The 26,775-nt window shown below is 45.8% G+C and overlaps 1 protein-coding gene across 7 annotated transcripts in view; it reads right to left on the bottom strand.

The window, feature by feature from the left end:
* CACNA1A (calcium voltage-gated channel subunit alpha1 A) overlaps positions 1-26,775 on the bottom strand; it is a 370,739-nt gene that overhangs the window by 118,291 nt on the left and 225,673 nt on the right. For all 7 annotated transcript variants that reach the window (XM_070463180.1, XM_070463188.1, XM_070463192.1 and 4 more), the window contains 3 exons: positions 17,157-17,248; positions 14,222-14,374; positions 9,710-9,903 (listed from right to left, as the gene is read on the bottom strand). In XM_070463180.1, coding sequence (XP_070319281.1) covers positions 9,710-9,903; positions 14,222-14,374; positions 17,157-17,248 — 439 coding nt within the window. The remainder of the gene's footprint in view (positions 1-9,709; positions 9,904-14,221; positions 14,375-17,156; positions 17,249-26,775) is intronic.

Raw genomic sequence — 26,775 nt, 5'->3', positions numbered from 1 at the left:
GTGCCTTCTAGTTTATGGCTTATTTTCCTCTAATTTTTTGAGCATGGTTCATTCAGAAAAAGTATAGTAAGGTGCAAAAATACCTCCCCTACCCAAAACAACCAAACAAACTCTCAGCCCAAAAGAACACCCAACTCCCCAGCATAAAGGATAAGGATGGGGTGGTTTAGACAATAAATGTATGGGTACCAAGGGGAAAAGGGGGGTGTGATGGATTGGGAGACTGGGGTTGACATATACACATTGTGCTGTATTGCTGTGCTCAGCCATATCTGACTCTTTGCAACCTCATGGACTGTAGTCTGCCAGGCTCCTCTGTCCATGGGATTTTCTAGGCAAGAATACTAGAGTGGGGTGCCATTTCCTACTCCAGGGGATCTTCCTGACTCAGGGGTTGCAACCACGTCCCTTGTGTCTCCTGCCCTGGCAGGAGGGTTCTTTACCCTCTGGGCCAGCTGGGAAGCCCATGTTTACACTACTGTGTACAAAATGGATAACTAATGAGAATCTGCCGTGCAGCACAGGGAACTGTATTCAGTGCTCTGTGGTGACCTAAAGGGGAAGGAAATCCAAAATAGAGGGAGTGTATGTATGCACACAGCTGATTCCCTTTGCTCTATAGCAGAAACTAACACAACACTGCAAAGCAACTGTATGCCAAGAAAGAATAGAGAAGCCGTACTTCGCATGAAAAGATACTGGTGGCTCAGACAGTAAAGAATATGACTGCAATGCAGGAGACCCGGGTTTGATTCCTGGGTCGAGAAGATCCACTGGAGAAGGAAACGGTTACCCACAACAGCATTCCTGGCCTGGAGAATTCCACGGACAGAGGAGCCTGGTGGGCTGCAGTCCATGGGATCATAATGAGTCAGTCGGTCACTAATTATGAGAGAAATGGAAATAAATCCTAAATGTCCATCAACAGAGAAATGGGCCAAGAAGATGTGGGACAAAAAAAAGGAGTGGATTTGACCGTGTCAGAGCCAGAGCCCCAAGGTGCCATGAGGGAGGTCGTATTTCTGTCCCAGTTTATGAAAAGGTGTTAGCCGCTCAGTCGTGTCTGACTCTTTGTGACCCCACGGACTGTAGTCTACCAGGCTCCTCTGTCCATGGGATTCTTCAGGCAAGAATATTGGAATGGGTAGTCATTCCCTTCTCCAGGGGATCTTCCAGGCCCAAGGATCAAACCCAGGTCTCCTGCATTGCAGGCGGATTCTTTACTGTCTTGAGCAACCAGAGGACCCCCAGTTTATGCCTTTTATTAAATCATGCAATGCCTGCTAATTATTTTTTGAGCCCTCCTTTCCTCCATTTACCCTCAAAACTGTCCTCGTTTGGGTGGGAAATTGTGTGGTCTTTCTGCCTCTGAGGTCTCCCATCACCTTCCCTGGCCTCTTCAGCTCCCTTGTTCATCCTCACTCCTTCACTTCCGGCCACATGGGCCACCTCGCTGCTCTTCACAAATGCCAGAGCCACCCCTGCCTCAGAGCCTTTGCACTGGCTGCCCTGTCCGTCTGGGTCTCTCTTTCCTGACATACGTGTATAGACCCTCCTCACTTCATTCAGGTCGTATTAGAAAAACTTCAACCTCTGACCTTGAGGGTCAACAACACTTCTACTGCTTTATTTTTCTCCTGAGCTTTCATCACCCTCTTACATAGGAGCCGGCAAACCACTGCCCATGGGCTAGTCACCTGTTTTTGTAAATTAAAGGTTTTTTGGCACACAGTCATGCCCATTCATTATGTATCTTCTCTGTGGCTGCTTCTGTGCTATGAAAGCAGATTGAACAGTTGTGACAGAGACTACATGACCCACAAAGCCTAAAATATTTAAGATTCTGCCATATATATACAAACATTTCTTAATTATCTTGTTGACAGCTTGCTTCCCCCACCGAAATGTCAACTCCCCCTCAGAAAGGGATTTTTATCTCTTCCTCTTGCTGCACAGAAAGTTGCCTGTATGCAGTATACATCCAATGAATGTTTGTTGTGTGAATGTGTAATCTAAAGCGCCCCCCGGACACAGATCTGATGCTGTGATATTGGCCAAGATGAACATCTATGAAATAACAAGGGCTGAGGTCAAGGATTAGCGTCTACCATTCGTGACTGGCATTTTAATTGTCGACTAAGCATGGTTTTGTCGCTTTCCTAATTGACACAGAGAGAGAGAGAGTAACAGAGAGTGACAGCAACAAAGAGAAGCACAGACAGGTGGGATGGAGAGAGAGAAATAGGTGAACAAAGGAAAGGGGGAGAGAGAAAGATATAGAAAGAGACAGAGACCGAGGATTAAGACAGACAAAGACAGAGAGGGAAAAAGAAAGAGAAAGGGAGTTTTTAGAGAGAGGGAGGGAGTGTAATGGCTTCCCAGGTGGCTCCGTGGTAAAGAATATGCCTGCAATGTGGGAGATGAGGGTTTGATCCCTGGGTCAGGAAGATCCCCTGGAGAAGGAAATGGCAACCCACTCTAATATTTTTGCCTGGGGAATCCCATGGACAGAGGAGCCTGGCGGGCTACAGTCCATGGAGTTCAAGAGTCAGACATGACTTACTCACTAAACAACAACAACAGGGGAGTGTAATAGTTAATGCCCAGTGCTGGGTTTGAATCCTGATTACACCACTCTGACTAGGGGATCTTGACAGGTCATTGTATCACTGTGGGCCTCAGTTTCCTCATCTGGAAGATGGACCTAAAAACATCTCCTCGCATGAGTTTTTAAAAATATTTATTTATTTGTTTGGCTACACTTGGTCTTAGATACAGCAGGTGGGATCTAGTTCCCTGACCAGGGATCAAACCCAGGCATCTTGCACTGGCAGCATGGAGTCTTAGCTACTGGACCACCAGGGATGTCCCATGAGGCTGTTTTACGGATCAGTTGATGATAAAAGGAAGATGCAGGGATGGATGCAGTAGGCTCTCAGCAAATGGCAAAATGTTAACTTAAGATGTACTGGTTCTACCAGGACCCCCGTCTTTTTAGCTCCCTGCCCTGGTAGCAACCAAGAGAGGGCAGGTTCCATCACCCACATGGCACCCCCAGGCTACTTTGGCCCAGATGATGAGGAATATGTTGGGGATATCCTCTGCGTAGGGTGGGGTGATTTCTTTTCTTTTTTTTTTTTGGTCATGCGGGTGCATATAGTGAGGGGGTCCCTGTGAAATGAGACTGCCTGTCGCTCAAGCAACACACAATGCTCTAGCAAATGGCCCCAGTGCAGCCCTCCTGGGCTTCCCCCATCCCACTCCCTTGAGCTCAGAGAGCCAGTCCTCCATCCCGTTTGCTGTAGGAGGCGGCAAATGGCAGGTTCCAAGGTAGCCAGTGCTGAGTCAGAGTTGGATTCCAAACTTAACGCCATGTGTGTGGCTCTGGGTCTCAGTTTCCTCATCTGTAAAATGGGGATATTTAAGGCTCTACCATCAAGGAGTCACAGGCGGTGCACAGAGAAACACCTAAAATAGTGTAGCATAGATGAAATGGCTGATAATCCATTATTATTCCAGAATGTTGCTCAGATCCAGGTTGGGCCCCAGGAAGGTCCAGCAATGAGGCTTGTCCAGTGGGCACAGGAGCCATGTGGATCCTTCAGAGGCTCCGGGACAAGGGATCTGGCTATGTTGACTGAGGTTCATTCTCCAGCAGTTAAAAATGACTTGGACCACACTTTTGGCACAGAATTTCAACATATACCCGCCTTTGCAGTCTTTGGGCTTGGATAAGCACCTATCCTACCACAAAATCCTAACGGAGATAGGTCCACCATGCCCAGAGATGCCCCAGTGGCCCATCTCCAAGGATCCCTGGTCCTCTAGAGCAGGGCTTCTCAACATCAACACTCCTGACATTTTGGGCTTGGTAACTCGTGGTAGGGGCTAAGCCAGACACAGGCTGCAAGAACTTGCGTTACTTGCTAAACCATCACTCCCTGCAGGGCTTTTCTAGCCACAGTAACCACAGAAGTCCCTGGGAGATTCTCTCAGTCTCAACTGGGGTGGGAATCCTTTGGGGTCTGAGAATAGAAACTGGGGAGTCTGAATTTGCATCAAAAAAGTTAACCCTTCACTTTCCCAAGTCAAGAATCTGCCTGCAATGCAGGAGACCTGGGTTTGATTCCAGGATTGGGAAGATCCCCTGGAGAAGGGAATGGCATTCTTCTGTAAAGATTTGTCTCTTCTTCACTTATTCTGTTAATTTAATAATAAAGTAATAAGATGACTACTTATTACTGTTATGTCAATCAAGAAGTCATTTATTTATTTTGGTGTGTACTCTCTCTGGACAGGTAATGTAAATAAAAACACCCAGCATACAGTGGGCACCCAGAAAATGCTCTTTCTCTTGCCCTTCCTTCCCATCTCCTGGTCTGTAAGTAACCAAAACATCTCTTTTCCCTCCTAAACACTTAGCAAGACAAATTTAAATATATTCCCTGATTATAAAAGTAAACTATGAAACTATTATACATACAATTGATAAGCAACAAGGATTTATGGTATATTTAAAATTTTATAATAACCTAAAATGGAATACAATCTGCAAAAAATAACTGAATCACTATGCTGTACTGAAACTAATGCAATATTGTAAATCAACTATCTTTCAATAAAAAAGAGGATAAAAATCTATCATGTTCACACTGCTATATTTAAAATGGATAACTAACAAGGATCTACTGTATAGCACATGGAACTCTGTTCAACGTTATGTAGCAGCAGGATAGGAAGGGAGTCTGGGGGAGAAAAGATATATGTATATGTATGGCTGAGTCCCTTTTGTCAACCTGAAACTATTACAACACTGTTAATTGGCTATACTCCAATATAAAATAAAAAAATTTAAAAAGTCACTTGTGCTCATTGTAGACAAATTTGTCAATATAGAGAAGTATCAAGAAAATAAAGATTCCCAAGTCCCACTAACAAGATGCCATCTTGGTACAGCAGACTTCAGTCTTTTTTTTTTTCCTATATTTTCAAAACTATACACTTGAGATGATAAGGTTCTATGGACAGAACTATGTCACAATTCATAAGTTGAAGCCCTCATCCCTAATGCAATGGCATTTTTTAGATGGAGTCTTTGGGAGGTGATTAGGGTTATAGGAGGTCATGAGAGTGGGACCCCTATGATGGGATTAGTGTCCTTATAAAAAGAGATCCCAGAGAGCTTGTTCTCTCTCCCCCTCACCATGAGCGGGCACAGCGAGAAGACAGCCATCTGCAAGCAGGAAGAGGGCCCTTGCCAGAACTGGACCGTGCTGGCACCCTGATCTCGGACTTCCAGTTTCCAGGACTATGAGAAAGCACACTTTTGTTGTCTAAGCTGCCCTGTCTATGGTATTTTGCAATGTCAGCCTGAGCCCATCTGTCAGTGCAGGAGACCTAAGAGACACTGGTTCGATCCCTGGGTCAGGAAGATCCCCTGAAGGAGGGCATGGCAACCCATTCCAGTATTTTTGCCTGGAGAATCCCATGGACAGAGGAGCCTGGTGGGTTACAGTCCATAGGGTCACAAAGAGTTGGACACAACTGAAGTGACTTAGCATAGCATGTACACCTTGGTTCTTTTTAAAAGAAATCAGTTCCCCTTACTTGTCATTATATATGGTGAGCATTTCCCTGAATCCTTAAATATTCTCCCAACAGATGATTTTTAATGACGACATGATACTCCATCATATGGAGGGACCATACGGTATTTAACCAGTTGCTTCCAGTTTTGTTCTATTTTTACAGATAATGCTGGGGTGCACATCCTGATATAAATCTTCGACAGTGTTTCTGATTACTTAAGGTTAGGCTTTTTCTAAAAGCACTTTAACTGGGAAATCAAGTGGGAAAGAAAAGAGATAAATTGAAAAATGGAAAAACCTGGACGGGGCCCCAACACACCATGAGGTGAGCTGCTGTTCCCTCAGCCAAGAACGTTCTTCTCCAAGACATCTGCTTGGCCCTCTTCTCTGTGGAAATGTCCCCTCCTCTGAGAAGCCCTCCCTGATTGCCTGACCTAAACTGGCCCCTGAACCCCATTGCTTGCCCTCTCATGATGCTGTTGTCCTCACGGGACAACAGGTCAAGTCACCACGTCCCACGTGATACATTTGCTTAAGGTCTATCTTCCACATTCTGAGTAATTTATTATTTATCAGCGTTTATTGGTCATGTCTGTCTCCCCGACGAGGGTGGAGATTTTTGTCTCTCTTCTTCATTGTGCTACCCCTGATCACCTGATCATTTCCTGGCACAGAGTGGACATTCAGTAAGTAATTATGGGATTTCTCTAGTGGTCTACGGTTGAGAATCCCCCTGCCAATGTAGAGGACATGGGTTCAATCCCATGGTCCAGGAATCCTGGTCCATGTCACATACCATGGGACAACTAAGCCCGTGTGCCACAAGTACTGAGCCTGCGTGCCCTAGAGCCTGTGCTCTGCAACAAGAGAAACCACCGCAATAAGAAATCCAGGCACCACAGCTAGAGAGCAACCCCCACTCACCACAGCTAGAGAAAACATGAGTGCAGCGACAAAGACCCAGTTTGGCTGAAAATAAATAAATTAATTAAGTTTTAAAAATAATAATTAAAAATAAGTAATTATGGAATAAACAAATGGATTTCAATGTTGAGAAAAGAAAAGAGATGTTTGGCCTCCACGCCTGTGGATTCTAAAATGCTTGAAGCAGGTGCTTCCGGACTCTCCCATGGATCTCGCCTGACAGTGGCTGGTAAGGCCATGCCCACGGGCTTGGCTCCAGCACAAGATAAAGGACAAAGAGTCCGGACACTGCGCCTGCCTGTGGCTGGATGAAGCTAGGGGTGTCCTAGGGCAGGCCTGGCAGATGGCAGAGCACATGGGCAGGGCTCAGATGAGTCTGGAAAAGCTCTGTCTCCGCTAAGCAGAAACTCAAAGATGCCACCTTAGCTTCTGCCCTTACCAATGAGTGATCCTAGTGGTTGTATTTTGGGTTGAGGTGCTGTCTTTTCTTTTCTTTTTTTTATAAATTTACTTTCAATTGAAGTATAATTGCTTCACAATGCTCGTTAGTTTCTGCTGTATGACAACAAGAATCAACTATAAGTATATATATATATCCCCTCCCTCTTAAGGGGGTCCCCACCCTCCCACGGGGGGTGGACTGGCTTAATTTAGGAAGTCCCAGACAAGGGTTCAAGTACAAGTAGTTTATTTGGGAGATTTACGAACCCAATTATGCAATTCCCCCTCACCAACCCCCCGCCAAGATAAGTTGAAGATCTAACCTCCACGACCTCAGGATGTGACCTTATTTAGAAATAAGCTCGAACTTCCCTGGTGGTCCAGTGGTTAAGAATCCACCTTCCAATGCAGGGAACACAGGCTTGATCCCTGGTCCTGAAAGATTCCATATGTCACGGGGCAATGAGCCCACAGGCCAGCCTTCCTGCCCCAGAGCCTGTGCTACAGAACTAGAGAAGCCACAGCATTGCAACTAGGGAAAGCCTGCTCGTGGTAGCAGAGACCCAGCGCAGCCAGCCAAAAAATCACATAAGAAAAAAAATTTTTTTTTAAAGAAAAATAGGGTCATTACAGATGTAATTAGTTAAGATGACATTGTACTGGAGTAGGGTGGGCCCTAATCCAACAGGGTAAGCATCCTTAAGAGAAGATAGCCGTGTGCAGATGGGATATTCAAGAGGAGGACAGAGAATCAATAAGCCAAAGAATGCCAAGGATGGTTGGCAGCCACCGGAAGCTGGGAGAGGCAAGGAAGACTTCTCCCTGAGAGCCTTTGGAGGGTGCCTGGCCCTGCTAACACCTTCTGGCCTCCATACTGTAAGATAATGAATGTCTGTTGTTTTAAGCCACCCAGTGTGGTACTTTATTACTGCTCTTGGCTCACATCAGGCTCAAATTCCTGCTTGGGTTTCCACCAAAATATGACGGTGGGATATAACTGCATGGCAAGTTCTAGAAGGCTACTCTGCGGCAGTTACCAGTGGGGTGAGAGCGGGGAACAAAGTGGGACCCAGTGGTTCACCTCACTTCCTCAGGTGCTGCCAGACTTTTCACAATGAAAAATTCATACATTTCTAAAAGGAGTGCCTGTTGGGGTGGAAAATTTGGCTTACAGAGAGCTTACCTAGGGCCATGGTTCTAAACGCTTCACATATATTCACCTTACTCAGTCCTTGTGCCCTGTGAGGTAGGATTGTGCTTTTCATTTTGCACATGTGGAAACAGAGACACAAAGAGTGTAAGCGACTTGCCCAAGGTTGCACAGCATGGAAGTGGTGGGGTCGGGAGGGGAAGCCAGGCAGCCTGATGCCTAACTCTGCTCTTTCAACTGTTTCCCCTGAGCTTGAGTCTCTCAAGGTGGTTCAGCTCAAAGCTTCCAGAGTAAGAATCTCCTCAGACAGTGGTGCTTCCGACTATAGAACCCTCTGGAAATCTGTGGTCCTGCTCACACTTCCTCATCCACCACTGAGCACATTCCCATTGGTCTTCCTCTGAACCTCTTTCTGGATGTCCAACCCCATGACACAACCTGACCCAAGAAAGCTCCTGACGATCTCAAAGTTGCTGTCTGTTCCTAGAGATGCCATGCTCAGGCCAGGTCATTAGGCAAAGTCAAAGCCACCATGGCTTTTCCCCACATCCTTTAGATTTGTCTAATGGAAATATGGACATAATGGTAGAAATCTATGTGGTCTATAATATGACTCCCACTCCCAAGATGTGGAGACTTGTGCAGTGTGTGACATGTGTAACTGTCCAGGGATGGGGGACAGGAAACAGGGTAGAAGGGGAGGCAGGTAGGAGCGTACATCTTTTCAGACCTGTCCTTAACAATTTCAAGACTGAGGGCAAGAGAACCAACTGAGGCCCACATAATATGTGTGAATATTTAAAAACTACTAAATAAAACATGCTCTATGCTTCTCCTGCACAAACATACCTTCATAAGCACTGGGAAGGTCAGTCTAGAATTTAGAATCTGGATGTCTGCACTGGGTTAAGGGGTGCGGACAGGCTTCCCTGCCCCTTGACCATGGCCTGCCACCTGGGGGCAGGGGAGGGAGGGCTCCACACACACATGCCTGGACGTGCCAATCTGCATGTCCATATTCCAGCCACATTTGTGCCAACAGCTACCCCAAGGACATTGTTAGACCTCAGGGGATACAATGGGTAAGGTAGTCAGACAATAGACTAACGGAAGAATCCAAGTTCATGGGCTCTGGGCTTGGGCAGGGAATTTTAGGATCTCAGATGACCTAAAATATGATCTAGAAAGTGGAGGGGTGGTGGCACCAGCTCCCATCAGCACCATAGCGAGGGGCACAGCTGGAGGAGGGTCAGCAAGAGCTCCAGCACAGAATCCCTTTGGATAGGTGTCCAAAACATGCCTCTATCTTTCCTCTACGTTGGTTTTTAACCTCATGCAACCCTTTACATATTCAAAAATCTAAAATTATATTTAAAAACTCGTGCAATTAAAAATTATTCAGCATCTGTGTGCCCTCTAGATTCTCACCTCCTGAAGGTCCTTCCCTGTTAAGAGTTCTGAGGACAAGACCCCCATATCATCAAAGGACAGAGCCTTAGGCCGGCTCTCCTGGGGCCATATTGAGCTGTCTCCCTGGTTCAGGGTCCCTCCACTTCAGCCTCAGGAGTTGGCTGGGCCTGGCTCTCCACCACCCCTCATCACTTACGTTGTAGAGGAGGTCAGTCCACCCTTCCATGGTGATGCACTGGAAAACAGTCAGCACTGCAAACAGGATGTTGTCGAACTGAGTGATCCCATTGTTGGGCCCTTCCCAGTAGGGCTGACATTTGGTCCCATTGGGGCAGGTGCGGGCAGGTTCCTCTGTCCCACACGGTGCTGGAGACTCACCCTGAATGTCATCTATGAAATGGAAGAGGAGAAAAGTCAGGGGAAAGGGCCAGCAAAATCAGCTCTGAGAAACAGGAGCCAGTGAACATCCAATGCTGTTGAATCTGCAGAAAAATGGCTCTTAGGATGGATTTATCAGTCTTTTTCCAAAAAGTCCAATGCTTGGCTTGGTTGATCTATTCATTGTTTTCTATTTCATTAATTTGTTCTCTAAGCTGTGTTCCCTTTCCTGTTCTTTTCCTAAACTTTTGAGATCGATTAATGTTACTTAAGGCTATAAATTGCCCTTTTAGTGCAGCTTTAACTGCACCTCACAAATTCTGTCATGCACTGTTATCATTATTGTTCAAGTAAATTATTATTTATTTTAATATAAATTATTCATTATTATTTCTTCTTTGATTTGTGGATAACCAAGAAGCAGCAAAAATTTGTCAGATATATACAAAAATAGAGTAATGTAATGAATTCCCATGTACCCATCACCAATTTCAACATTTATCAACTCAGGGCTAATTTTGTTTCATCCACATCCCCTCCCCACATTAAAATATTTTTAAAGCAAATCTCAGACATCCTAGCATTTCATGAACAAATAAGAAGCACGTCTCTTAATTTCCAAACACTTTCAGTGTTATCTTTTTGTTACCAATTTCTAGACTAATTGAACTGTGGTCAAGAGGATATGTTTTGTATTATTCCATCCTTTGAAATCTGTTGAGATGAACTTTAAGGTCCCAACAACAGTCAACTTTGGTAAATCTGCTGTGTGCATTTTGAAGCGGTTGGGGGCAGTGTTCTCCAGACTTCCATTAGCACAGATTTGTCAACTGTGGTGTATTATTCTTCTGTAGCCTGACTGATTTTTTTTTCTTGAGATGTACTGGGCTCAGGGAGTGGGGGCGAGGGAGGCCAGTACACACAGTACTCAACCTTCGGCACAGGAACTAAGCTTTCTCCCCAAATAGCAAGAGGCAGATTGTGAAAATGCCACAAGGAAAGAGACACATGTCAATGGACACCCCTTTTGCTGGAAACGAGACAGCTTCCTGGCAAACTCAGACTGAGTGATAAAGGTTGAGTCTGAATTCTAAGGTGATGCCTTCATGAGGACATGGAATCAGGGGAGTACAGAACATCCTGGGTGTGTATAGAACATCCCATTGGACCAGAGCCACAGATATGAGAGGATCCTGTTCAGTGAGTGACACTTTTGAAGGTTTTTAGAGAGTGACATTGTCCGATAAGAAATCAAACAGCTGTGTAAACTCAAGTGCCCCACTAAACAAAAATATATCTCAATGCACATGCTACATATAGGGTTTGCAGCCCATTTTTACCTCCACTTAGCAAGAAACAGGGAGAAATAAGCCAACACAGAATGCGTGAATCTTACTGGCCTTTGAGACTCCTGTTAAATAGAAACTCTAGGCCATTTGCCATATCAGAAGGGACACTTACAACTCAAGAAGCATTGACATCCCAATCACTAGTTTAAGTTGTGGGAAATACTTTTCCCTTTCATGTCAGACTTGGTATAGCGGCTGATTTAATGAATACAGATTGGAAGGCAAAATCTTTTAAACATAAGACTCGGGGCAAAAGGGAAAATTCCATGGGCTCCTATCATGAATGAGAACCACGGCTTGCTGGGAAGGTTGCCTCTGTCCAAAACCTTCTTCATTTTCACCTTCTGTCCAAGTCTGGCTCAATTCCCATCCACCAACACCGTCCCCTCTCTTGGGTTAGTCCAGTCTACTGGTCCCTTTTTTCCCCCCTCGGGGCTACAACAGCTCCCAAATGTTCACATTTGGTGACGAGATAAAAGCAGGCATTAACCTGCACTGCTATAGACTAGTTCCAGATGAGGAGTTTTGTTTCCTCAAACTATTTTGGAAGCTCTTGGAAAACAGGAAGCTCTCCCACCTTTCCTTTGCATTTCTCTGGGTGTTTATCACAGTGCTGGGCACCCCTAGCCCACTGGTGTTCCTGATTGTGACCTGCCAGCCCCCTCATCACGAAACCCTCTGGGGGCTGCTTCTAGAAAAGCCACCATCCAGAGAGTCTGAGGAATTTGGTTATAAATATATTTTAAAATTAACCTGCTGCCTGGGTGTCTGTATATATCTGTCTCTTACTCACACATTCTTATATTTTTAATTGTGAGCTTTTCAGTCATCTTTCCTAAATCAAGGCTTCCTACCCTCCAGTTGCCCCACCCACGTCTGTCCCCTTTCAACCCTGATTTAGACTCAAGCCAGTCCTCTGTCCCCTTGGCTGGAGAGAGAGATAGAGAGAGAACCAACAAAAACAAAAAACCCAGGATCCAGGAGTTCTGGTTTCTCTGCTCTCGGCTGATGTTTCCAAGGGGCCCTGCCCTGCATCTCTCCCTCTAGCATTTCCGCCCAGGTGTTGAGGCCAGGAGCAGAAATAGCTCTGCCTCAATTAACACCTTCTTCATTGGGGAAAGAAATAATTAGGACATCCCATATTGAGCAAACTTCACAAGCCCAGGAGAGAAGAAGATGGGAGGAGCAAGAAGAAAGGAAGCAAAAAAAAAAAAAAAAAAGCCTCTTGAATAAACCTTCCTTACTGGGTTTTCCTGCCCTCTGGGAGGTCTGGGGAGAGGGTTCGGTTACCTGGGGGTCACCAGGAAGAGAAGGTGGATGGGAAGCCACTCCAGGACAGAATTATCTTCCCAATAAGGCAGGCCTGAAACCTTCTTCCCTTCTCACACAGGCTCCCCTGTCTCCATTCACAGTTTCCTTGACCCACGACTAACGCTGTCATTCAGCCCATCCACAATGAGGAGGCCCGTGGTCCAAGTATTGAAATACAGGCTTCCCTCTTATTTGATTTCATTTGGCTCTTTGGCTTCAGAGAGCAAGTAGCCAGGTTTGCATAGCAGGGGACTTAATCAAAGATGAATGTGGAAGCTATTAGGTCCCTGAGTATATGGATAGCTAGGGACACCCAGGCTGTTTCACTGCTGTTTCAGAGACTAAATCTGTGACTTCTGGTCTTCCTGGTTTTTTTCCTGAGTCATCCTCCCCCATCCTTTCTTGCTGATGTTGTTGTTTAGGTCATGTCCAACTCTTTTGTGATCCCATGAACTGTAGCCTGCCAGCCTCTTCTGTCCATGGGATTTCCCAGGCAAGAACACTGGAGTGGGTTGCCATTTCCTTCTCCAGGGGATCTTACGGGACCAGGGATTAAACCCATGTCTCCTGTATTGGCAGATGGCTTCTTTAACACTTGAACCACCAGGGAAGCCGCTAAGCTAAGGGGTTGACCGTGGCACAGTGTGGGGAGGGGAGGAGCCAAGATCTTATTTGTGCTTGATGCTGACTGGTTGGTGCCAGGACTCCCAGTGGGATGTCTTTAAGACATCTTCTTGGGGAGACTAGGAGTCACCCTCAACTCTCCCTTCCTTCAGGGTAAGGAGGTTTCAGGATTCTCTGGCGGCTCAGTGGTAAAGAATCCGCCTGCCAATGCAGGAGATGCAGGTTGGATTCCTGGGTCAGGAAGACCCTCTGGAGAAGGAGATGGCAACCTACTCCAGTATTCTTGCCTGGGAAATCCCATGGACTGAGGGGCCTGGCAGGCTACAGTCCATGTTATCGCCAAGAGTTGGACATGACTTAGTAACTGAACAACAACAGCAAGGAGGTTCAGAACTCAGTACATGCTAGGGTCTGGGGTCGCTGCAAGGTAGCTAGACAGAGGCTGTAGGTACTGAATTTACATTCTGCTGTCTTTTGCCCCTACACGTTCCCACTGAAAATATCTTTGATGCCTGCTCCTGCTCAGTGTTTGGGGCAGCCAGCTGTGCCAGGGCATTAATGTCCAGCCTGGGCTCAATCCCCGCCAATGTCGGACAGAATTTGGTGGATAAATACCCAGGTCCCTCGCCCCTCGTGTGGGATGGGTCTAAGGCGTATGACTTACCCTGTTTCCTCCAGCTGCCCAATGGAGCTGAGGTCTGGTAACCTTGCCCAAGATGGTAACCTACTTGATAACGTCCCTAGATGTTACTAGATCCTCCCTGTCTCACTTTCTCACTCACCTGAAGGTGTTTCCTGGGATCACTTCCCCAATAAACCACTTACCCTGGGACAGCTTCTCAGGTACCCCAGTGTAACATCCAGCAACAACCAAGATCTCTGGGGCTGTTTCAGCCCCTGCCTTGGTTTCTGGAAGATGTTCTCCCAGCTTCCAGGAGAGAGAAGCAAAGCCCTACAGACCTTGTCCAGGAGCTTGTCCCCAAGGGGAGAAAAGAAAGGGGAGGAAGGCTGGAAAGCAAAAAATCTATGATGCTGCTTGGACCTACCTGTGCCCTCTTCAAAGCAGGTGGTATGAAATTTTCCCATATAAAATTCTAACCCTATGATTGCAAAAATAAGGATTGCAAAAAATAGGAGGAGGCCGATCTGCAGCAGGGGGATCATTGCCTTCATGATCGACTTCAGGACGACTTGTAAACCTGGGGAGACACAGAGAGAGAGAGGCCCCAGAGGCCTGTGAGAAGGTCCCCTGAAACGCCGCCCCCAGAATGCCTCCTAAGGAGACTCAGAGCACGTGGGGTGTGGGGGACAGGGCAAGGGTGAGGGGAGACGGATGGAAGACATGCAGGCTGCTCATTTTAATAAAAGGAACAATCCTTCCTTATATTTTAAGCACTTTTTTTTTTTTTTTGGTTTTCTTTTGGCCACACCGTTTGGTTTGCAGGATCTTAGCTCCCTGGCCCAGGGACTGAACCTGGGAACATGGCAGTGAAATCACTGAGTTCTAACCACTGGAAATTCCACATTTTTTGATTTTAAAAATATTTTTTAAAGTACTGGGCATAGGCTGTCCTGTTTGATGACTTTTGGGGCAGGTAAGAGGTGGAAGTTCAAAGCTTTCTGAGCCCTATTCTTGAGTATTGCACAATTTTCATTCAGATCAGGGTGCCTTTTTCTAACCTTTTTCCACCAAGAGGGGGAATCTCTTTCCTAATTCATACAATGCCACATGCATTAGTTGCAGCTCGGCCTGGGAAAGCAGTCAATGTCCTAGTCCCAACTCTGAGAAACCAGATATTTCATTGGCTTTTAGATGAGGCAGGCACATGTGTAAAATTATCCCCATTTTACAGAGGTGGGAAGCAAAGCTCAGAGGATGCCATGCTTAAAATGAGGATTCAGCCTCAAGGTGTGAGAAATAACAGGGCCAGGATTCGAACCCAGGTTGGAATTGAGGTCAAATCCCATGTCTGTAACCAACCTTTAGAAAAGTCTATGTTAAAATGCTCCCAAGTGGCTCAACAGTAAAGAATCTGCCTGCCAATGCAGGAGACACAGGTTTGATCCCTGGTCACAAAAGAGTTGGACATAACTTAGTGACTAAACAACACCAAATAATGTGGTTAAAATGAGGATTTCTTGTTTTATGTCCTTGGATACTCTTCAGTGTCTCCCAGTTTATAGTCTATGAGAACCTGAATACAATTCGTATCCTACTGTTGGGTGAAAACTATATAAGTCTTAATTATGTTGAATTGGTTTTCTAGTACTTTTCAGGTCTACTGTATCCTTCTACTTTTCTATATATTCATTCTATTAATCTTTGAGAGTTTAATATTGAAACTCCAACTAAAAATCTTAATTTATCAGGCTCTTCATCTGTAAATGGGGAGGAGACCGAGCACCTCCCTCTCAGGATTAAATAAGAGAGTTCACACCTAGCAAAGCCCTCGGCATATCATAGATGGTCATTAAACAGAGATTCTTGTTAGTATCAGCTTTGGGATGGAACTTGATTTAACATGACGTAAGCACCTCTGGTCTCTTGAAGAGAAGACTCTTGAGAGTCCCTTGCACAGCAAGAAAATCAAACCAGTCAATCTTAAAGGAAATCAACCCTGAATATTCATTGGAATGACTGATGCTGAAGCTCCAATACTTTGGCCACCTGATGCAAAGAGCCATCACATTGGTAAAGACCCTGATGCTGGGAAAGACTGAAGGCAAAACAAGAAGGGGGCAACAGAGGATGAGATGGTTGGATGGTATCATTGACTCAATGGCCATGAGTTTGAGCAAACTTCAGGAGACAGTGAAGGACAGGGAAGCCTGGTGTGCTGCAGTCCGTGGAGTTGGACATGACTGAATGACTGACCAACAGGCACCTGCTGGAATTCTGTGGACACCTGAGCAGAAGTGCCTTCTTTCTACAAAAAGATCCTGCTGGTGGTTATCTGGGAAATCTTAAGTCTTTAAATCTAGATGGCAGTGAACCTGAAGAATGAAGCTAATGAAATGCGAAACAGTGGTGATAACAGACCTACCTCATATGCTTGTTGTGAGGATAAATGAGTTTTTTAAAAATGGCAAATACTACAAGAGTGCTTGATACATTTTAAGTACTTATAAATAAAAATATTAATTATTATTATTAATATATTACTACTACTGCCACTGACCAGTAGAACAGAAAAAGGTTAGCCCTGTTTCTTTCTTTTTTTTTTTTTGCAGCTGAACCTAATCCTTATTATGAATAGTACAGCCACCCACAAAGGGTCTGGAGTACAAGCATTCATCCATTCTTGGAGGATGAGAAAATAGCATGGAATGGGCAGACTTGGGAACTCATTGTGTCAAACTGTGAGAACTCTGGTGAGTCATTTAACCTTTCTAAGTCTCTACCTTCTCATCTATAAAATGGGTTCACTGGGTGATTGTGAGGACAAACTAAGATAATACACAAAAAGCTATTTCTGCCGTGCCTGGTATGTGGTAGGAACTCAATAAATGGTAACCATCATTGCCACCAATATTATTCAGGCGGTGGGGGCATGCTGGCTAACTCCTAATTCTTCCATTCTCAGCCACATGATTTTGCTCAAATTATTCAGCTGCCCTGAGCCTCAGTTTCCTCATCTGTAAAGTGGAGATTTTGGTCCTATCAACTTCACAGGGCTGTGATTATGGCATGGGGTCCTGGGTGGAGCTCAGCATGGCTCCTGATAGAGAAGTGCTCAGTAAATGGGTGCTGTGGGGATGGGTGAGGCTCCTGGCTGACTTTTAGGAGTTCACCCAGACCTGCAGCCAGATTTCTGGGGGTGGGGGTGGGAGTCCCTGAAGGGGCTTCCCCAAAGATGAGGCTGCCCTGACCCAGGCTAGGGAAGCATCTGAGGGCACCTATGAGACCCTCTTGTAGAAGGGAAATCGAGGGCTCCCAGGACCCCTGAGCAGACCCCTTGCCAGGGTCAGAAACTCACGCACTTGGGATTCCAGACACCAGCTTGAGCGGCCGCAGCACTCGAACTGCCCTCAGCGTCCTTAGGTCAAACTCCGTCCCAACTGTGGCCAAGATGCTGGAAGAAGCCAGAACAGAAAGCAGACGGTGGGTTTCAGGGTCAGAGAGGTGGGTGGGGGGTTCAATGTTGTGGTTTCTTTTTTTTCAAGCTTTTAATTCCAGGATAGCTGCTTTACAATGCTGTGCTAGTTTCTGCTGTGGAACAATGTGAATCAGCCATAATTATATATATAATCAATTATACATATATAATTGATTGACCAAATCAATCTATCCTAAAGGAAATCAGTCCTGAATATTCACTGGAAGGACTGATGCCGAAGCTGAAGCTCCAACACTTTGGCCATCTGATGCAAAGAACTGACTCATTGGAAAAGACTCTGATGCTGGGAAAAATGGAAGGCAGGAGGAGAAGGGGACGACAGAGAATGAGATGGTTGGATGGCATCACCGACTCAACGGACATGAGTTTGAGCAAGCTCCAGGGAGTTGGTGATGGACAGGGAAGCCTGGCGTGCTGCATTCCATGGGGTTGCAAAGAGTTGGACACAACTGAGAGACTGAACTGACTGACTGATACATATATACATATATACATATATACATATATATGCATATATCCCCACCCTCTTGAGCCTCTCTGCCTGCTCCCATCCCACTCCTCCAGGTCGTCAGAGCACCAGGCTGCTTTCTGGGCAGGGTGACCACAGGTTGGGTCTCAGTTTCATCATAAGTAAAATGGTGTTAATAGTACCTGCTTCACAGGATAAAAGATGACTTACAAAGGCCGCAAATAGGTCTTAATACTCAATAAATGCTTCCCTTGTGTGGCTCAGCTGGTAAAGAATCCGCCTGCAATGTGGGAGTCCTGGGTTTGATCCCTGGGTTGGGAAGATCCCCAGGGAGAAGGGAAAGGCTACCCATTCAGTATTCTGGCCTGGAGAATTCTATGGACTGTATAGTCCCTGAGGTTGCAAAGAGTCAGATATGACTGAGTAACTTTCACTTCCTTTCACTCAATAAACGTTGGGCTGAGAAGAAGAGAAACTTTTCCCATGGCACATGGTTGGGGAGATACTCAGTATATTTCACAACCCAAGATCAGGATGCATTGTGGGGAAACTTGGAGGCACTAGGGGAGTGACAGACCTTTTGGGCTCAGGTCACTTTACCAACTGGCAAGAAAGTAGCTTAGTACTAAGACCTCAGCTGGCATGGGTTCAAACTCCAGCTCTACCATTTCCCAGCTGGGTGACTGTGGGTAAGTCACTTTTCCACTTCATGCCTCAGGTCTCCCTTTTGTATAACAAGGATAACAACAGTACTGAACCCTCAAAGGGATGTGAGGATGAAACGAATTAATACATGTGAAGTGGCAGGCCTTGTACCTGGCACACAGGAAGTGTGTTAAGCTACTGGGAAATAAATGAAAAAAAAAAAAAACCAAAAAAAAACCAAAACACCTCAAACAATGGGTGCGGTCCTGCTGGGGTGGACTAGCTGGCATCAGCCCCAGAGAGGGCTACAGACCCAAAGTGTCAGGGCAAAAAGTCACTCTTGTAAATGCAGGTAAGAGACATGGCAATAGGTGAGATGAGCCTTCAGTAGAAAGCCCCCTTCCCTCACCCCTCACATAAAGACCCCATCCTAAGACCTCACTTGTTAAAGTGTTTCTGGTGAGACAAGGGGTTCCACAGCCCTTCCTCAGCCCAAGGAACCCCCTAGACCGTTTCCTAAATAAGAAACATAGTAGGGATGACCATGGAACCACAGCACAGAAAAGGTTGTCACTGGAACCTCAAATGATGAGCACGGAATGCTGAAAAACAGAGGATTCTGTGGTTAAGAACGGGCTTCCCAGGTGGCACTGTGGTAAAGAATCTGCCTGCCAATGCAGGAGACACAGGCTGGATCCCTGGGTCAGGAAGGTCCCCTTGAGTAGGAAATAGTAACGTACTCCAATATTCTTGCCTGGAAAATTTCATGGACAGAGGAGCCTGGCAGGCTACAATCCATGGGGTTGTGAACAGTCAGATGCTACTGAGCACGCACTGTGATTAACAGGATGGAGACCACACAAATAATTTGGGGGTATCTTCCTTTTTGTCCAGGAGTCTGAGTTTTACAACTTTGGCCTGTGAATAACCAGTATCTACATCTGTCTTTATTTTTTGGCGGCGCATGCAGAATGTGGGATCTTAGTTTCCTGACCAGGGACTGACCCATGCTCCCTGCAGAGAAGTGTGGAGTACTAACCATTGGACCACCAGGGAAGTCCCTCTTTGTCTTGTTTTTTAAAATTTTTATTGTATGTTGGAGTATATTGTGTATATTGGATACACAACTCTGTGTCAGTTTCAGGGGTACAGCAAAGTGATTCAGTTACACATACACACACAACCATGCTTTTTCAAATCTTTTTCCGATACAGATTACTTAACAGAATATTGAGGAGAGTTCTCTGTGCTATATGGTAGGTCCTTGTTGATTATTTATTTTATATATAAATATAAACTATATTATCTTATATATAGTAATAGTACATCTCTTTGTCTTTGAAACAATCAGTATCTGCATCTATTAACAACCTGTATTGGCATCGGTATTAATAAACTGTATTGGCACGCTTTTGTCTCAGGACTTTCTTTGAAGCTAAGACAGAGCCAGGCAGTGAACTCCCCCGTGAGAGCAGCCCTCCACCAAAGATCGCTGGGAAGAGGTGGATGAATTCCCCAGCTCCCTCGCTCCCTCCTTCCAGATTGCTCTGAGACTGAGGTGTGAGTTCCATATAGGCTCCCAGAGAGGTTGAGCCCAGCTGCCCATTGAGGGTAACCTGCTGAACCCCTCATTCTTCCCTATCTCCACACTCTTGTCCCCCACCCACATTTCCTGGAGTCACTTTCCAGATGAACTACTTGGACCCGAATCCCTGTCTCAGGGTCAATGTGGGGGCACTCCAAACTGAGACAGGAGTATTCCCAGCTCTTTCCTTCCTAGGACAGGAAGTGAAAGTGCTAGTCGTTTAGTCGTGTCGGACTCTTTGTGACCCCATGGACTGTAGCCTATCAGGCTCCTCTGTCCCTGGGATTCTCCAGGCAAGAATACTGGAGCAGGGAGCCGCCCGCCATTCCCTTCTCCAGGGGATCTTCCTGACACAGGGATTGATCTCGGGTCTCCTGCACTAGGAGTGGCTCTTTACCACCAGAGACACCATTCCTAGGACAGAGATGTGTCTGTTAGATTGGGCTAACCTCCTCTTCCACCATCATCAAATGTACATCTAAACACATCGTATGTCCTGGGCAAAGCAATACTTGAGGCCCTCCCTGCTTAGTAGGGCTGATGCAGGAGAAAAACAGTCTAATCAAAAGACGCACACAGAGATTGAACCCATTGGGGGTATGATGCATTCTTAGAGAGAGCAGGCAAAAACAACAACTCTGAGGGTACACAGCAGGTAGTGTTAACTCATCTGGGACCCAGGGAGGTTCCCGTTTCAACCTGAGGACTCATGGATGAGCAGGCGGAATCTGATCAGTGGGGGAAGAACTTTCTAGGCAGAGAAAATGGCTGAGACAGACAGCCTGGGGTGGGAAGGCAAATTCAGGGAAGGAAATGGCGCACGGTGGGGATTTGGGTGATGCCATGAAGCTGAAGTGTAGATGCGGGCCCTGCCAAGCAACCCGAAGGAAATTTTCATTCATTTAATTCTATTTTTTCCTCTTCCTCTCCCAATTTTCATGTGGATTTCTCAAACTCCATCCTGTAGATCACCAGTCTATTTTACTTTCTTCTTTCTCAGCAGGTAAAAGCCCTTGTTAAGGGTGTGTGTGTGTGTGTGTGCGCGTGCACGTGTGTGCTCATTCAGTTGTGTCCTACTCTTTGTGATCCCACGGACTGTAGCTCGCCAGGTTCCTCTGTCCATGGGATTTTTCAGGCAAGAATACTAGAGTGGGTTGCTATTTCCTCCTCCAGGGGATCTTCCCAAACCCACAGATCAAATCCAAGTCTCCTGAACTGGCAGGCGGATTCTTTACCACTGAACCACCTGGATAAACACTCCCTGAGTTTTCATTCACTCCCTTTCACAAACATTAACTAAGCATCTAGAGTGTGCCAGGTCTTGGGGACACGAGTCACAGGAATCCCTATCTGTGTGTGGGAGGCTGAGAATAAACCCAGTAAATATGCCAGATGTCAGGGAGATGAGTGCGAGGGAGAAAAGCAGGGCAGGGAAGAGGGCGCGCTGGCAAAGTGGGGCAGGGTGAGGGGAGCGATGACACCCATTTCAGTTAGTAAAGGCCAACTGCTCTTTCCCGCATGGTTGCGTAGCATTTCAGTGTTAAGGATGCTCAGACCAGCATCGCCCAGTAGAACTTCAAGAAGAGCCGTATGTTGGACAGAGAGAACAGACTGGAGGTTGCCGAGGGCGGCGTGTTGGAGGAAGGATGGAGTGGGAGGCTGGGGTTAGCAGATGTAAGCTTTTATATACAGAATGAATAAACACTCTCTGTATAGCACAGAGAACTCTTCAATATCCTATGATAAACCATAATGAAAAAACATATAAAAAAAGAATTATATATATGTATAACTGAATCACTTTTCTGTACAGCAGAAATTAACACAACGTTGTAAATCAATTATACTTCGATAAGAAAAGAAAAAAGGGGAAAAAAAGGAAGAGCCTTGTGTGAGGTTTAAAATTTGCCAATAGCTACATTAAAAGTCAAAAGAAACAGATGAAATTAATTTTAATAATATAGTTTATTCAACCAGGTATATCTGAAGTATTGGGCTTCCCAGGTGGCTCAGCGGTAAAGATTTGCCTGCCAAGCACAAGTCATGGGTTCAATCCTGGGGTCAGGAAGATCCCCTGGAAAAGGAAATGGCAATCCAATCCAGTATTCTTGCCTGGGAAATCCCATGGACAGAGGAGCCGGTGGGCTATAGTCCACGGGGTCACAAAGAGTCGGACACGACTTAGTGACTAAACAACATCTGAAGTATTATCATTTAAATAGGCAATCACTATGAAAGATTACTCATAAGACATTTTATATATTCTTTTCTTGAGACTAAGTCTTTGAAATCTGGTTAGCATATTCTACACTCATGGTACAACTCAACTCAGGTGTGTGATGGCCACGCATGGCCAGTCCTACGTGTACCGTGTAGGTCAGGCCCAGAGAAAGAGTCAGTGGGGTGGAGATGTTTAGTGAGTCACCGGAATATGTCAGAGGAAAACTCGAGGCAGAAAGACAGCCAGTGCAAAGGTCCTGAGGCAGGACCATGCCTGGTACACTCAAGGCATGGCAAGGAGGCCACACAACTGAGTGAACCAGGGTGACAGTGGGAGGAGATGAGGGCAGGGAGGTGATGGGGCAGGGAGCAGGAGTTTGTGGGCTTGGACTTTTGTTCTGAGTGAAGCAGGAGCCAAGGAAGGTTCTGAGCATTGCAGAGACATGATCTGACTTACATATTAAAATAAGATCCCTCTGGGGGTCAAGACCAGAAACTGGGAGATTGGAAGGGGGCGGAGATGACCACAGTGGTCCAGGTGAGAGATGATGGGTTTAGATCTAGTTGTGCTGGTCACAAGGATAACACTGAGATGAACTCAGCCTTGCCCTTAGATGACCACACAAGTAAGTGGATGACAGATTCAAGTACAAGTCCTTCTGGCCCCAGGGCTGTCAGAGGCAGGAAGGAGGAGGAAATGAATACAGACAGGAGGGCGGGGGACAGCGTGATTGTGGAGCCCAAGTCTGAAAATGCAGCAAAGCACAAGATCTTACAAAATCTTAGACCTGCAATTAAACCCTGACCCTGCATCTTCTCATTACCTAACCTTTGTTCTAACTTCTCTGAGCCTCTGAAATGCAGCTAATCTGACTTCCCTCCTGCCCAGTTCAATCCTAGTGGGCACCCAAGATGGACTATCTCCTGACCCCCTCCCTGGAAGGATGACAAGAAATTAGGAGAAGAATGGGAGGAGGGAGACGCTTCTCAGACTGAGAATGCCCTACAGAGGCAGAAAAATTCCCTTAGGAAACATGATGGGGGGGGTGGTGGGAAATCGGGGTGGGCTGGACCAGTGGAGGCTGTGAACTGGAGGCAGAGGAGGTGGGTCCTGCTGTGTGGACAGTGGGAGTCATGCGAGGTTTCGGAGCAAGGGAGGGATGTGATTAGGGTTGGCGTTAGGAAGACAAGCCTGACAGCTGAAAGGACAGATTGGTGGTGATGGAGGCAGGAGTTAGGAGGCAGCCGCAAGAGCAGACCAGCGTAATGAGGACTAGAACTAGGACAGAGGCAGTGGGAGTACAAAGGAGGCCCCGATTTATATATAGCTGCCATAGAATCCTGTGCGCCAGGAAACTTGCCTGGGCTCGCCCAGTGCTCCCTGCATCTCAGCCATCATTAGGAGGAGTCCCATTTTACAGACGCGGAAACTGAAGCCCGGAGAAGTTACTAAGGCATGGAGGTCCACACTGCCAAGTGAGAACGTGAACCCAGGACCCCAGGACTCCAGAACCCCAGTTTTCCACCTCACATGGCTTGCTGGATGGGGCAGGGGCAGTGGTGGGAAAGAAAAGGAAGGGAAGAATGGCTTTCTGGTTATAAATGGACCACCAAGTGATGATCACTCATTTATTCACAAGGCTTTGTTGAGTACCTGCTATGCACCAGCCACTCAGCTAGAACCTCAGGATGCTACCATGAACAAAATGACAATGGATCACTGTGGGACACACACAGGGTGTGTGGTGCTATGGAAAACAGCATGGTGGCCACCAGTGCTTCCAATGGATGGATGGTGTGTGTGGTGGGAAAGAGGAATTAAGACTGGGCTACCTGAAGGATGGAGTTATCAACTGAGATGAGGAAGATGGAGGCAGGGGGAAGTTTGAGGGAAGATCAAGAGCTGGGTTGTGAGATTGGGACTCACATATATACCCTACTATGTATAAAATAGGTAACTCATGAGAAACCGCTATATAGCAGAGAACTCTACTCACCGTTCTGTGGGGACAAAGTGGGGAGATATATATATGTATATATGCATATAGCTGAGTCACTTTGATGTACAGCAGAAATTAACACAACACTGTAAAGAAACTAAACTCGGATAAAAAAGTGGGGAAAGAGCTGGATTGTGGACACTGAGTTCGGGAAGCCAGTTTTCTGTAACCCCCTCGTTAAAACCTTCCAGTGGCTATCATCAGGCTTAGAATAAAATCCAGGTTACACCATGACCACAAGAGCTTGCCTGGCTTGATTTCCCCTGACCACCCTTTCTATACTCCAGCCACTTTGGCTTTCTGTTCTTACAACAGGAAAATCTCCTTTCTACCATGGAATCATATGATGGCCATCTCTTTTCCTGCTAACACTTGCCTTCAACTCTCTCCCTCCTTTGCCTAGTTGGCCCTCTTCAAATCTTTCAGGCTGCAGTTCAAATTTTTCTTTCAGAGAGGATTTCTATGTCCCCCTCTAGATAAAGAGAACTCTCTAGGATTATATTGTTTATTAAATTGCCTTTATTATTTTGGGCTTCCCATGTAAAGAATCCAAGCAGGAGACGCAGTTTTGATCCCTGCATTGGGAGGATCCCCTGGAGAGGGAAATGGTAACCCACTCCAGTATTCTTGCCTGGGAAATCCCATGGACAGAGGGGCCTGGTGGGCTATAGTCCATGGGGTCGCAAAAGAATTGGACATGACTTAGCACCTAAACAGCAACATGTAAATGTTTGCTATCATCATCATTTAAATTTTTGTTACTTGCCCCTACGTTATACCAGGATTGACTGATGAAGGAATCAACATTCATTAAGTTTATTCTCTTTGCCAGGTTATATGCTAGTGGCTTTAAATACTGAGGTCTCATTTTATGCCACAGTATCTTTACCAGGTGAGTGTTCTACATTCAGTTGATTGACAGGGGAACTGAGGCTCTGGGGGTTAACTACTTGCCCACAATCACACAGCTAACACGTGGCACCTGCAACCCAAGTCTGGCTTTGCTGCCTCCACTGTGCTGCCCCTGGTTAATTCCCCTACCCCACTTACCCTCTCCCAGGATCTCGGCCAAGCTTGTGTCTCCATTAACCCAAGTGTAGGAAGGATCTGGATTTTACTCTAGCTGCCTGGAAGTCAGAATGTCGATAAATATTTGCAGAGGAGCAACTATTTTGTGCCAGGTGGGTGAGGAGGGGAACATGTGCAAAGGCCCTGAGGTTGGAGAGAACTTATGGTGAAAAGTGGCGTTACCAGATGAGGGGGAGGGGCAGAGGACAGGAGAATATGAGAAGATATTAGTGTGACTAGAAAACAGGGAGAGGATGGAGGCCTCATTGACCTCACCCACCTGACCCTAATTAGAGGAAGCTCCTGCCCACACTATTCACAAGGGCCAAGATATAGAAGCAACCTTATTAAATGGCCATTGACAGATGTATGGATAAAGGAGATGTGGCCCATATATACAATGGATTATTACTCAGTCATAAAAAAGAATGAAATAATTCCATTTACAGAAACATGGATGAACCTAGAGATTATCATACTAAGTGAATTAAGCCAGAAAGACAAATATCATATATCACTTGTATGTGGAATCTAAAAAAAATGATACAAATGAACTTATTTACAAAACAAACATTGACCCACCAACATAGAAAACAAACACGGCTACCAAAGGGGTAAGGGGGGAGGGATAAATTAGGAATTTGAGATTAACATATACACACTACTATACATAGAATAGATAACCAACAAGGGCCTCCTGTGTAGCACAAGGGACTATACTCAGTATTTTGTAATAACCTCTAAGTGAAAAGAATCTGAAAAAGAATATACATGCATATAAACGTACGACTGAATCACCTTGCTGTATACTCGAAACTAACACAACATTGTGAATCAACTACACTTTTATAAAATCTTTAAAAACTTTACATACAGAATAAACATATGGATATCAAGGAGGGAAGTGAGGGTGGAATGGATCGGGAGATTGGGATTGACAGGTATACACTACTATGTATAAAATAGATAGCTCATGTGTGTGTGTGCTAAGTCACTTCAGTTGTGTCTGACCCTTTGCAACCCTATGGACTGTAGCCCACCAGGCTCCTCTGTCCATGGCACTCTCCAAGCAAGAATACTGGAGTGGGTTGCCATGCCCTTCTCCAGGAGATTTTCCTGACCCAGGATTGAACCCACCTCTCTTATGTCTCCTGCGTCGGCAGGTGAGTTCTTTACTGCTAGCACTACCTGGGAAGCCCAACAAATAAGAACCTACTGTATGGCTCAGGGAACTCTACTCAATGCTTTATGGTGACCTAAACGAAAAGGAAATCCAGGGAAGAGGAGATATACGTATATGTATAGCTGATTCACCCTGCTGGACGGCAGAAACTGACAGAACACTGCAAAGCAACTATACTCCAATAAAAAAGAAAAACCCATGCAGATAAAAGAAAATATTAAAATAAACAGACCTCCTTTATACAAACATAAATTAAAGAAGCATCTGCCCTCACAGATCCAGTCCAATCCTTCTGAGATAAGTATTCGGAGC

The sequence above is a fragment of the Odocoileus virginianus genome, chromosome 3, assembly GCF_023699985.2.
Source record: "Odocoileus virginianus isolate 20LAN1187 ecotype Illinois chromosome 3, Ovbor_1.2, whole genome shotgun sequence".
Lineage (NCBI taxonomy): Eukaryota > Metazoa > Chordata > Mammalia > Artiodactyla > Cervidae > Odocoileus > Odocoileus virginianus.
The sequence above is the reverse complement of the archived record's forward strand: the minus strand, read 5'-3'. Positions and strand labels throughout refer to the sequence as shown.